Below are 12404 nucleotides of genomic sequence, written 5' to 3'. Positions count from 1 at the left end.
ACTCGAACGGACACCACTTTTGAATAAATAACAGCTTATAAATAAGGCTAAGAACCCTTGCATTTTATTAATAACCATTTTCTATCGTAGACATTGATGAGTGTGAACCGAGGAGAAATCGCTGCGATCCAAACGCGGACTGTCGTAACACCGTGGGCTCATTCCAGTGCGCGTGCCAAGTAGGATTTGTGGGCGATGGATTCGTGTGCACGTGTAAGTTACAAAACAAAGTCTGATTAGTAACGTGGAAAGCTCGTGTGTTTCTGTCTCGCCTTATTTAGCATGTCTTGGTCTATTTGTGTTTCCATAGCTGATGGTTCTTGCGGCGGCACAACCTGTGACGTCAATGCCAAATGTGGACTAGCGCCGGACGGGCTTCCTCAATGTCAATGTAAAATTGGTTGGGAAGGAAACGGATTGACATGTTTTGGTGAGTCTTGATGAACTCCAAACCTATGGCTCTGTTATATTAATAAGTAATTCTAGAGTAATTCTTAAAGAGGCCTTGCCTGGCACACCTTTCCTTTCATTAAAATTTTTAAAACAAAATCATTTGAAGAAATTTCGAAATAACCATCCAAAAAAGTTACATAACGTCATTGACCAATTTCGATCGAAAATATTGTAATAGCTTCCCCAGATCAGCCGATGATGACTGCTGACAGACTCCTTAATAAAAATGCAGAAATATGGTGTTTCACAAATGTTTCAAGGTTACCACCTCTTTCATTGCGTGGAGGCAACAGAAAAATAGGCCCGTAAACCTATATGTATCTACAATTATTAACTCTGTTTGAGAAATGTTGCACGCAAGATAAAAACAACGTGCTATTTGCATAAGTTGTGTAGCACCCCGGGCTGCTTAGTTTTTTATTGTTGTCTCGTATTTAATTCCAGATATCAATGAATGTGAATCTGTCAGCTGTCCTGCAAACGCGGACTGTATTAATAGTGCTGGTTCGTACGAGTGTCGTTGTAGACTCGGGTTTAGCAAGAATGGCTCGGAATGTCAAGGTGAGTGTGATAGTGCGAGCTCGTACGAGTGTCGCTGTAGACTCGGGTTTAGTAGTAATGATTCGGGATGTCAAGTTGCTCCTAGTTTTGTTTTCACTGTACAACTTGCATTCACCTTTTACTAAAAGTCTATTATTGATTATTCTCACAGTATTATTTTACTCCTTCCTCTGTCATCATACTAAAGTTCTGTATTAATTCCAGTGGATAACACATGCGGTGGCGTTGCCTGTGATGCGCATGCGCAATGCGTACAGCACGCTGACGGCAGACGCGAGTGCGTGTGCAATGCAGGCTGGGTACAGGATGCGGGAAGAGCTTGTCTCGGTAAGAGAAGTCTTGCTGATGTTTCTCTATTTATTGTTTGTACACTGTTAGGTTTGTTTATACTGGTAGTATAATTTCGCCAGTTTGATTTTTAACAGTTTCTGTTTTAAATATCCAGTACGGTGCTGGATAAGCTCAGAAAGAAGAAATAGTTTTGTTATCATCCATTTTAGACATCGATGAGTGCCAGTCACTGTCGAACCCATGTCACAAGGATGCCGACTGCACAAACACTCCCGGGTCGTACTCGTGTCGATGTCGCCTTGGCTTCGCTGGTGACGGGCAGATTTGTGAAGGTGTGTACATCGACTGTACGAATACGCTTGGGTCATATTCGTACCGCTATCGGTATACGAACGTTTAAACCAAGCACACTCCGTGATTGTATTGTGGCTCGTAAAAGGTGCTGCATACATAATGAACCTCGTAAGATCTTTACATGATCATGGGATGAGCGCCAATCCGGGCTAGCGGCCTAACTCGGGTCAAACTTTGATTTACTTTTCATGAGCCGAGTCGACCCGCATTTCTCCCGCAATGCTCTCAACCTGGGTTAGCTTTTGGCTGCTCGTGAACAGGAAAAATAAAACCCGGGTTGGCTAGGAACGTTTGTTTACATGAGGAAATTGGCGAACGTGGCAGGAGAACCGGGTTACCCCGGGATGAAAATTTACCCGGTATAGAGGCAGGTTCATTTAAACATTTACAAGAGGTTATGAGAAGTCCGGGATCATGTAAAGAAACCCTCGTTTTAACGTATAATTATTGTGTGAATTCTCTTTCACGTTATCTGTTTTCTCATGCGTTTTGCGTCACGTGACAGCGGACGGCACATGCGCAGGAGCCACCTGTCACCCTGACGCCTCTTGCCACAGAAATACCGCGTTTGGCACCAGGTGTGTCTGTAACCCTGGTTACCTTGGCGACGGAAGGAAATGTACAGGTAAGTTGTATCACTCATGCGCTGCTTGCAGTTGGACTTTAGAGGGGGTATCCAATTATCGCCTTGTTGATTTTCGTGACCTCGGATTTCGCGCCAGTTTCCCATAATCGCGGTGCGCGCTTCATCAGGTAACCAATAACAGACCGTTTTCATGATGTTGCGTGCGCATCCAAAATGCCACAGAATAGCGGACCACAGCTGATCTAAAATGGCGCACGAAGTGGACTTTAAAGATGATGCTATAGAAAACGCTGCCAATGCTTTTTTCGTGGGATTTTGGAGTCAAATTTCCCCTTGTCTGCGTTTTGGATCAGCTGTGGCCCGCCAGTCTGTGGCATTTTGGATGCGCGCGCAACATCACGAAAACGGTTCATTACAAACAGCAAAAATTGACTGGCTTTGTTGATCTCTATTTTACCGCAAATGCAACAACTGTTGTCTTATCGTTGGATCTCGACTTTTTGTCATTTGTTTGAGTTGACACTGAAGCACCGATTCTTTCGTCTATGTTTTCACATGTAATATTTTGTCTTGTTTTTTTTTACTTTTGTTTTTGTTTGTCTCTGGTGTGTGTTAGATATCGACGAATGTTTGAACGGCGAGCATAACTGTAGCGACAAGGCGATCTGTACCAACAGCGAGGGGGCATTCTCGTGCAAGTGCTTGCTGGGATATGACGGAGGCGGATTCACGTGCACAAGTATGTGTCTGTACTACCAGGTGGAATGACATGATCTTTCTTAGGCCCGTAGTATGGAGTAGGTGCGGACGCCGCCTATTTGTTGTTCAAATGAGTTTTATTAAACAAAAGTTCTTGAATACAGACTAGAGAATATCTTTTGCGGCCAAAAGGAAACGCGGCTTCTATTGACTACAGTATCCAAGGACCTGTGGTTTATTCGTTTCTTTAAAATAACCCACTGTCGAAGACGTCGTCATAATTATTGTGTCGTCAACATCGTCGTCGTCGTTATCATCAACATCGTCGTCATCATTATTCTCGTCGTCAACATCGTCCTTATCATCAACATCGTCGTCATCTTCATCATCATAATTATCAATCACCCATCATCTCTACAATCACGATCTCACTAACTCATGGTTATTTTCGTATATTTTTTCTTTGTAGCGGACGGCACGTGCGAGGGCGTCAAGTGTGATCCTAACGCCAAGTGCATAGCAGCCTCGCCTTCTGGCGAGAATAGGACCTGCGCCTGCAATGACGGATTCAGCGGCAATGGCTTGTTCTGTAGAGGTGATGTCACATTGTTCTTAATATTCTGCGAACTCTCGCCGTCGATTTCCATCGGCTCAATCGCATTCTGGCTTCGTCATTCGAAAAGCGTTTTATTGGCCATCTCATTTTTTTTCCGATCACGCCACCGGTCCGCCAGGTGCTGAACAATACAAAAGCAGCAAATGTTCTCCAATAATTGGAATGACAGATGATTGGAGATACTTCTTTTCTCGATCCCGACCAAGTCAAGTTTCCACTAGCTCTCTTTTGTCAAATGTTTCTTTTTCTTATGAATTTAATATTTTTGCAGATATCGACGAGTGTGCTCTCGGGCACGCGAACTGCCATCGGAAGGCCGAGTGCGTGAATCAGCTCGGATCGTTCGTATGTCGTTGCGTCATTGGCTACGTCGGAAATGGTGTCGACTGTAAAAGTAAGTCTGAATATTGTCAATTTTTGGGGGGTGAACCAAAATGTACGTCATATGCTTGCCGTTGTGTAGCTTGTTTTATTTTACTTAAGTTTACAACCGCCGCGGTGTTGTTACTACAGGGCGTCGTGGCCGCAAAATTTTCGAATCCTGTCACGGGCTCGGTTCGACCCGCTATTTTTTAAACTTTGATACAAGGCAGCATTCACTACGATTCCTCAGACTGTTATATAATACTGCAACTTACAGGATGGGCGAAACTGCCCATGAAGAGCTATCGTTCACTATTTTCAAGAAAGCTGCAAATATGTTTAACACTACGTGATGTTACCATGGATACTAATCCCTGTCGGTTGCCTAGGTGACGGTACATGTGAAGGCAAGGTATGTGACTTCAATGGCGAGTGTGTCGCTAAGAACAATAGCGATGGCGAGACTGAGCGAACGTGCCGGTGCAAGGAGGGATTCGAGGGCGACGGAATCATCTGCACTGGTACGTACACAAATAAATAAATCATACACTTCTGCAGCGTAGTCCCAGGCGTTTTTCATCCAGGTCTCTCATCGGTCTTCCTGTGGTTGTCAAGAAATGTGACGTCACAGGAAAATCCCGTCCCATGCCCCAAGCTGCCTCACGGTTAATCTCCGAGCACAGGTAACCCGGTAAAAGCGCCTGGGACCAGGCTGGTGTTCATGCTATGCTATGATTTTTCGCGCAGACCAAGACGAGTGCCTGAAAGGCCCCTGCCCCCAGAATGCAAAGTGCGTCAACAACTTTGGCTCCTACTTGTGCATCTGTAACCCCGGCTACAAAAAGGTCAACGGAAAATGCGAGAGTAAGTCATTAGTAACTTTTTGTCCGTCCCACTTATCGTCTGTCTGTTATTACGTTTGTCATTCCTTCCGCACAGAATTATAAACAAGCATGTTTAGCAGCTTATCCTTGAAATACGTTAAATTGTTGTTAATATTGATGCAATTGTTGTTCTGTTTTATGTACAGAGCTTTGCATTCGCTGCATAAACTCGCTATCGTAATGTTTGTTGTTGTACAGAGCTTTGCATTCGCTGCATGAACGGAGGGTCCTGCGTTGAGAACAACGGATGCGAATGCCCGAAAGGCTTCTCGGGAAAACGATGCCAGTGGTGTAAGTATCGTCGTTAGATTCACGTCAGTCACATGATCAAAGCCATGCGACCATTCACGTGATCAGAATCACATCAGGGTCTTGTGATCAATAAATTAATGCGATTAAACATGTGGCCAGATTTAGGACGGTTTTAAGTCACGTGGTCAGTCTTGTGACCAACAAAGTCATGTGATAAATCTCGTAGTCAGAGTAACATGCTCAAAGTCACGCGATCTGAGTCAGCCAGTCAGACTAAGGGATTGTTGCAAGTAACATGGCGATGATTATTCCGTCACCATAACAACAACATGACGATTATTGTTTCGTCACCATGACATTTTTTCGTCTCCAGATGGTGACGCGTCCCTGATATTCACCAAAGGTAACAGCGTACAGCGCATGTCCTTACCCCCTCGGCCCAGTGCTATCGGTCTGCTGTACCAGAGCCGGGGTCATGTGAACGTGGGTGTGGACTACGACTGCGTCGAGGAGTACATCTACTGGACCGAGATCATGGAGGGGTGCATCATGCGCGCAAAGTATGACGGGACCAAGCAGGAGGTGGTCATACCCAGGAAACAGGTCAAGAGCCCAGAGGGTCAGTAGGTCAGCGGTTATTATTTGGGTTATGTTATACCCAGGAAACAGGTCAAGAGCCCAGAGGGTCAGTAGGTCAGCGGTTATTATTTGGGTTATGTTATACCCAGAAAACAGGTCAAGAGCCCAGAGGGTCAGTAGGTTAGCGGTTATTATTTGGGTTATGTTATACCCAGAAAACAGGTCAAGAGCCCAGAGGGTCAGTAGGTCAGCGGTTATTATTTGGGTTATGTTAGCGGGTAAGGGGTTATTTTTGGTAGCAAGTCAGCGGCCATTGTTTGGGAAAGATTAGTGGACCAGTTAGTTAGCAGAGCGCTTGTCTATTGTTATCCCGCCTTCGAATGCCAGTGCTGAAAAACGCAAGACTAGTTCCAGTTTTGAAATGGCGGCTTTTTACCAGCGAACTGTCACATTTTGGCGAATGCTAAGAAAACTAGACCAAACCTAAGGCTATAATTTTCTTTATGACTCCCTCATTATCACACAAATCTGTCATCTTTTGTACAGTATGGTTTTAATGCTGTACAGTTAGTCAAATCAGCGACTGAAGTCAGCCTTTCGTAACTTTTCTCGAATGTTTCAACACTACGATTGTGCTTGTTTTCGCCAGAGCACGCGCATGCGCATACGTTATTCAGCACTGTCCCTTCGAATAGGGTAAGAAGAATACAAGGTGGGAAAGAGCTGATCGGCTTCATCTGTAGTCCAGCCTTAGGACTCAGGATTACATAACATATAAAAATAGTCCCTCTAGCATGGATTTGATTGGCTTTTTTTCATGACGTCATAGGAATCGCTGTCGACTGGATGGGACGTAACATCTACTGGACCGACACTGGTCTTGACGTCATCGAGGTGGCTGGAATGAATGGCTCAAACCGTAGGGTCCTTATCTCGAATGCTCTTGACGACCCAAGGGCCATCCTCGTGGACCCTCCTAACGGGTGGGTGTCACACAACACTTGACTTGTCACGAACTTATTGTGTCACGCAACACTGTGCAATCTTGAGTTTGTGACGTATCTCTGAAAGCGAATGTTTTCAAGGGAATTTTGTTTCATGGGGTTTCAAATAAGAACAAGAACTGCAATACGATAATAGAACATGCACGGATACAGTATATTGAACTAACCTTCCTCGGGGACACAGGGCGACCATGTGACCGGAAGCGAACGTACGTGCGAAGAAGAAAGAAATAGGGGAACAAGACGTCTCCTCATTCTTTCTCGCGTGCTTCCTGTGTCCTCGATCTCCGCGACGCCCTGGGTCACCGAGGATGTAAACTAACTAGCACCATTTAATACTTCAGAAAATTGTACTGGGCGGACTGGACTAGGCGTCGCCCGCGGATCGAGGTGGCGAACATGGACGGCTCAAATCGCCGTGTGCTCGTGTACAGTGACCTTGGCCTTCCTAACGGATTGACGCTTGTCCGGGCCACCAATGAGCTTTGCTTTACGGACGCTGGCACGTGGTCTATAAGATGTGTGGACTTGGGAGCTCTTAACGTTAGGAAGGTAAGCGCATCCTGACGTTGTCGATATTAGTGACCTTGAGAAACGACGAACTTTAAATCAATAGTAGCTCGTAACCTTGAGCAACGACGGACGGCAACGGGGACGATGGATCGATTGGAACAAGAAATCAATAGTAGCTCGTAACCTTGAGCAACGACGACGGCAACGGGGACGATGGCGGTTCGACTGGAGCGAGAAATCAATAGCAGCTCGGAAAATACAAATCTTGAATTTCAGCTGTGTCCACCAAACTACGACGTGAATTTACATTTTGAAATCCGATACTATGTTAGCTACGTAGAAATAAGGTTCTTAATTAAATTCCATCTTTTTGCTGTGCATATTTCGGTAATTTCTTCTCAACCACTTTGAGATTGAGCGTCCAGCGCAAACGCAGATGTTCCCGTCCGTTGTCCTAACCGTCATCGTTCCTGCACTACTACATACATACATACATATACATACACTTTATTTAAGTGTCAAAAGTGTTTAGCTAAAAAAGCTAATTGTGGACACTACTGACCAATTGTATGCGTTTAGGTAATTTACCCTATAGCCTACCCATACGGCATTGCCAGTTTCAACCGCACGCTCTTCTGGACCGACTGGATGAACAACAAGGTACAACGGATTGGGATGGACTCCAAGGATCCCGGAGTGCCTCTCAAGACGTACGTCGGACAAAGTGGGAAGATCTTCGACGTGAAAGCGGTCCAACCATGTCCTAAAAAAGGTAACCCATTATTATGAAAAACTGTTGAACTCTTTATTTTATTTTCACAAATTTGATATTATTTCCTGTTTCAGCGTCCGCCAAGTATCCGTGTGAAGTAAACAATGGCGGCTGTATGGGGCTATGTCTTCTTCGGCCCGGAGGTCACACATGTTCGTGCCCAGTCCACATGTACACCGTGACGACGGATAAGGGAACAATATGTAAAGGTGCGTCACGTAATACAATCACGCCACAATGACAAAAAGGTTACGTATGTAGAAGCGTCACGGCTGACAAGTTGAAAATATGTAACGGCGTGCCACTACATTGTCACGCCATATTTTTTTCCGTACATACGAGTTTTATTTTTTGTTCTTTTCCCAAAAGGTTATTTGCTCTTGATATTTTTAGATAAGTGTGAAGATCCATTAGGAATAGAGGAAGGTATCATAGAAGATGCTCAAATGACTGCGTCTTCTGCTTGGAATAACAACTTCAAGCGCTACGGAGCGCACCGAGCCCGCATTAACCTAGAGTCCTGGCCAGCGGGCTGGAACGCCAAGAGATTCGACCCAGACCCCTGGCTACAGATAGACCTCGGGTCAGTGAAGACCGTGACTAGCGTGGCGACGCAGGGCCTGGGTCACGGTAATCATGACGAGTGGGTGAAGACATACAGAGTGTCGACTTCGCTTGACGGGGAGACTTGGTTTGTGCATCAGAATGGCGACCGTGATAAGGTGCGTTAATCTCTGTCAGCCGCCATTTTGTCATCCAAGCAAATTACCAATTGTGAGACAGTATCCATTTCCATCGACTGGTTTGGGAAAACTGTTGCGATATTTTCTGTTGAATTTGTTTAACGAAGTGTAAACGTTTTTCTTAGATGGTTAGTTCGAGATTTAATCACACAGTTTATCCATCAATAATAACAATTTAACAATAAAAAAAAAATAAACGAAAAAACAACAAAAGTGTCCACGGTTCTCTAAGCTGGGCTTAATTTCTCTGCAAATAAGCCAGCACGTACTTCTTAGATAAAGTATTCACGAATCAATTGTTTGATGTTATTATCAGCCGATGGAAGTGCTTTCTCACACTTGGTATTCTACTAGAATGACATAATGTGGAAAATCTGTCTAATGCATTCCATATCAATAGATATTTATGGGTAATAACGACGGCACCACCGTAAAGCGTAATGAATTCAAGCCTAATCTCAAGACACGATGGCTGAGAATTCATCCTAGAACATGGAACAACAACGTAGCGCTCCGTCTAGAGCTTTATGGGTGCTGATCCACAAGGTGGGTGTCATGGCAACGAGGTTTTGCGTGCTTGGTAACAGGTATCACGTGGTTGGTAACGAGGCATCACGTGCTGGTAGCAAGGTATCACGTGGTTGATAGCAAGGTATCACGTGATTGGCAGCAAGGTATCACGTGCTTGATAACAAGGTATCGTGTGCTTGGCAAATATACCTCCTTGGGAAATGATAAAAAATTCCTTAAATTTATGGAAAATGGGTTAAAATTTTGTGAAATTATTTGAGTAAATTACCAGGGGGGATTTGTTACATTTGTTGAAATGCGGAAAAATCCATCGCGTTTCCCACTCATTAAAAAAAAATTATGTTTCTTAATGTTTTTCTTTCTTTCTGCTTTTAGTATTGGAAGTGCCAACCGCTTCCAAGCCGAGCTGATTTCTCCAAGCATAACAGGTTTTAGGTATATAACCTGTGTAACGTGAACACAAGGCCTGCTACTCACAGTCAAGCAACATAACCCAGTCTGCCAAAACTGACCACACACACCATGACTCAGCCTATGTAACATGAACGTGGTATGCAAGATTTTGTAACCTCCAAACAACGTTCACAACAAGCACAAGGGGTTCTGGACAGACTTTAATATAATATAGGGTTTTTGTAATTCATCGCTTTTACCATATTGCCTAAATAAGATATATTTTTTTTAACAAAATTATATTCTATGACTCATGCTGTAATTTTGTTACAAATGCTATGTTACATATTTTTCTTGATGATCTAAATAAAGATGTACAAAGTGCTCCAAGGTATAATGACAGCAACTTACATCTCCTTGAAAACATTTGTGGTTTATGCTAGTCTCCTGTCTCCTTTAAAGCCCTTTTTACCTCTTCAAAAATCAATTAAGGATACCGTAGAACCAAGCGGTAATTACCCCGATCGTCCCGGCAAAATTGCTCGCGCTCGCGTTGGATTAAAGCAAATGCTAACAAACTATATATCAATTTAAAGCTTAATCATTGTACTTTCTTCCTAAAATGATCATTTTTTATACTCGCTTAATTTTGAGTGCTTTTGTCTGGTCCGAAGTGCGAAATCGACCACTTTTAAACATGCGAATTATTTATACACACCAAAGCGCATAACCTCTCGGGATTTGCTTTATATCCTTCGTCATCCACTGAACTGACAAACCGTGTCTACATTTGACGTCACACAGCCTCGTTGATTAATAATCAAGGCTTAAAGTTAGGCGTGGAATAATTTTAGCTTCTTTGGCTACAACGCGCCAATTAAATCCGTAGCGAATAAAGCTATTGATTATCCGCGGCACGGTGTGACAGAACAATATCTATACAAGACGCTTGCCAAGTTGCTCAGGAATCGGGCGGTTATAAGTGTACCTTTGATTCACATATTTAGAGTAAGTTGGGGTGAAATTTGAATGCGAGATATCGGGGATTGAAGTTGTGTAAACATTAGAGGCAGCGTGACAGCAATGACAGACAAAGAGCACATAGAGCCCCGTATGGCAACCAATTACATTGCACGCTCGACACGCAGCGGGAAAACCCCAAGGCGCTCAAATGTCATAGCGGTAGCCGTGCAAGTGAAGGAAGATGCCTAGACCGAAACGAGCTTGTACCGAAGAAAAGAAGAGCGCGGAAAAATTAAAAAGACCGCGAACGGAGACAACTCTTTGTTTTGGGCTTTCTTCCTCGCTTAACCTTCTTCGAAGGAAGCCAAGGATTCTTACTTAATCTTGGCATAGTTTACAACTATGCGAAATTTAGTGTAAACGCTTATAAAGTTGATTTAAATACGGATAAATCTAGGATAAAACGTGCTAAAACGCGCTTGTATGCTAATTAGAGGAGAAAAGCGGTAAAACTAAGTTCCCCGGATGTTGATCGCGGGCTAAGTAAACAGGATTATGGGATTATTGACGCCTTCGGGAATAACGCAAAACTCGTTCGAATTCGGTTTTTCTTGAATATCTGGCGGAGTCTTTAAGATTTTGGTGTTTTTTTTCCGCTAACATCTAGGGCGTGCCTATTGTCATCGAATGGCATAATAATAAAAAAATCACCCGAAATAAAGCCATTTGGGTATCGTTAATGTTGTTTAATTAAACTTCATTTTTCTAGCTCGCTCATTTCCTTATTTGGACTTTGCACACCATATTTGGAAGTCTGCTTCAATCATTGTTTCGCTTTTTATTGCCCTAGAACTGTATTCATTAAAAAATTAACAATCATGACTTTTAAGCCCTACATTATTTTGATAACATTTTCTCAATGAGATACTTTGAACCACAAAAAAGTGGGAAATAGACATAACATCTGTCTAGAAATTAGTATTGTCCGGTTTCTACATGTGCTCCTGACCTACTGTACAATGACATCATCGTCCGGGGGTAGTGATGAAGATTTGTAAAGCTCTTATACAGTCTGACGTAGTCCCCTACGAGGACAAAGGCCCTCCCAGTATGGGTGATTGTATCTGTTGTCTTCTCTTGTTTGGGGTACTTCATCGTCTCCTCATAGTCACCACAGGTTCCCCATGCACATTACCAGTATTCTGACACATCACACGGGCTTGATTTCTCTCGTTACCTGTCTTCGTGTGGAGTTACAGCGCTTGTTGGTAGCTTTAATTTGCAAACGTGCTTCACAATATCGGTACTGTGTTAAAAGGTGACCTTTTACCCAACACCGATATTTTGAAGCAGTAGCACTTATTGGTAGAGTTACATCGCCTCCTCAAAATTACCAGGAATACTTATAGAACATAAGCAATATTCTGACTCACGTGTGCTCGATCGCTCTTGTTACAAGTCCGCATGTACACTTGCGGCGCTTGTTTGTAGGTCTTAATCGCCTTCTTGTAATTTTCTAGTTCCTTCAGCAGAAGTGCCTCAGAATATTGGTAATGTGCAAAATGTGACCTTTTGCCCAGCGCCAATACTCTGAAGCAAGTCTACCTGATGTTTATAATCCTCCTCATAATACCAAGATTTGCTTGCACAACACCAATATTCTAACCTCTTTTATTTGATGATCTTGTTACCAGTGCTTACTTGCAGCGCTTGTTGGAAGTATTCCAGGGTCTCCCTATACTTGCCAAGATCATTTGGTTCCTTACACTTCTTCCGGCAATCAAGAGCTGGTAAACTAGGCAATCTATTTACATTTCTACCTGCTGATCGATTGCTTTGCCAAACTT

General features: G+C 43.5%; 1 protein-coding gene and 1 long non-coding RNA gene across 4 annotated transcripts in view; one reads left to right on the top strand and one right to left on the bottom strand.

Annotated features, from left to right (window-relative positions):
* The window catches only part of LOC5504315, a 34431-nt gene extending 24452 nt beyond the window's left edge, over nucleotides 1–9979 (top strand). For all 3 annotated transcript variants that reach the window (XM_048730435.1, XM_048730433.1, XM_048730434.1), the window contains 20 exons: nucleotides 91–213; nucleotides 311–430; nucleotides 898–1014; nucleotides 1219–1341; nucleotides 1515–1637; nucleotides 2165–2284; nucleotides 2862–2984; nucleotides 3414–3539; nucleotides 3832–3954; nucleotides 4313–4444; nucleotides 4671–4787; nucleotides 5006–5098; nucleotides 5433–5678; nucleotides 6468–6621; nucleotides 6987–7194; nucleotides 7735–7927; nucleotides 8002–8136; nucleotides 8321–8649; nucleotides 9071–9216; nucleotides 9577–9979. In XM_048730435.1, the coding sequence (XP_048586392.1) occupies nucleotides 91–213; nucleotides 311–430; nucleotides 898–1014; nucleotides 1219–1341; nucleotides 1515–1637; nucleotides 2165–2284; nucleotides 2862–2984; nucleotides 3414–3539; nucleotides 3832–3954; nucleotides 4313–4444; nucleotides 4671–4787; nucleotides 5006–5098; nucleotides 5433–5678; nucleotides 6468–6621; nucleotides 6987–7194; nucleotides 7735–7927; nucleotides 8002–8136; nucleotides 8321–8649; nucleotides 9071–9208 (2843 nt within the window). In that variant the 3' untranslated portion in view covers nucleotides 9209–9216; nucleotides 9577–9979. The remainder of the gene's footprint in view (nucleotides 1–90; nucleotides 214–310; nucleotides 431–897; nucleotides 1015–1218; nucleotides 1342–1514; nucleotides 1638–2164; nucleotides 2285–2861; nucleotides 2985–3413; nucleotides 3540–3831; nucleotides 3955–4312; nucleotides 4445–4670; nucleotides 4788–5005; nucleotides 5099–5432; nucleotides 5679–6467; nucleotides 6622–6986; nucleotides 7195–7734; nucleotides 7928–8001; nucleotides 8137–8320; nucleotides 8650–9070; nucleotides 9217–9576) is intronic.
* On the bottom strand, nucleotides 6596–6987 carry LOC125568356. The gene is made up of 2 exons (XR_007312276.1): nucleotides 6810–6987; nucleotides 6596–6702 (listed from the first exon to the last, which is right to left on the bottom strand). It is a non-coding gene; the product is annotated as an uncharacterized LOC125568356 (long non-coding RNA).
* Nucleotides 9980–12404: the final 2425 nt, after the last annotated feature.

Source organism: Nematostella vectensis, chromosome 7 (genome assembly GCF_932526225.1).
Source record: "Nematostella vectensis chromosome 7, jaNemVect1.1, whole genome shotgun sequence".
NCBI classification, from domain to species: Eukaryota; Metazoa; Cnidaria; class Anthozoa; order Actiniaria; family Edwardsiidae; genus Nematostella; species Nematostella vectensis.
Note: the sequence above shows the minus strand (reverse complement) of the source record. Positions and strands in the feature narration are given on the sequence as shown.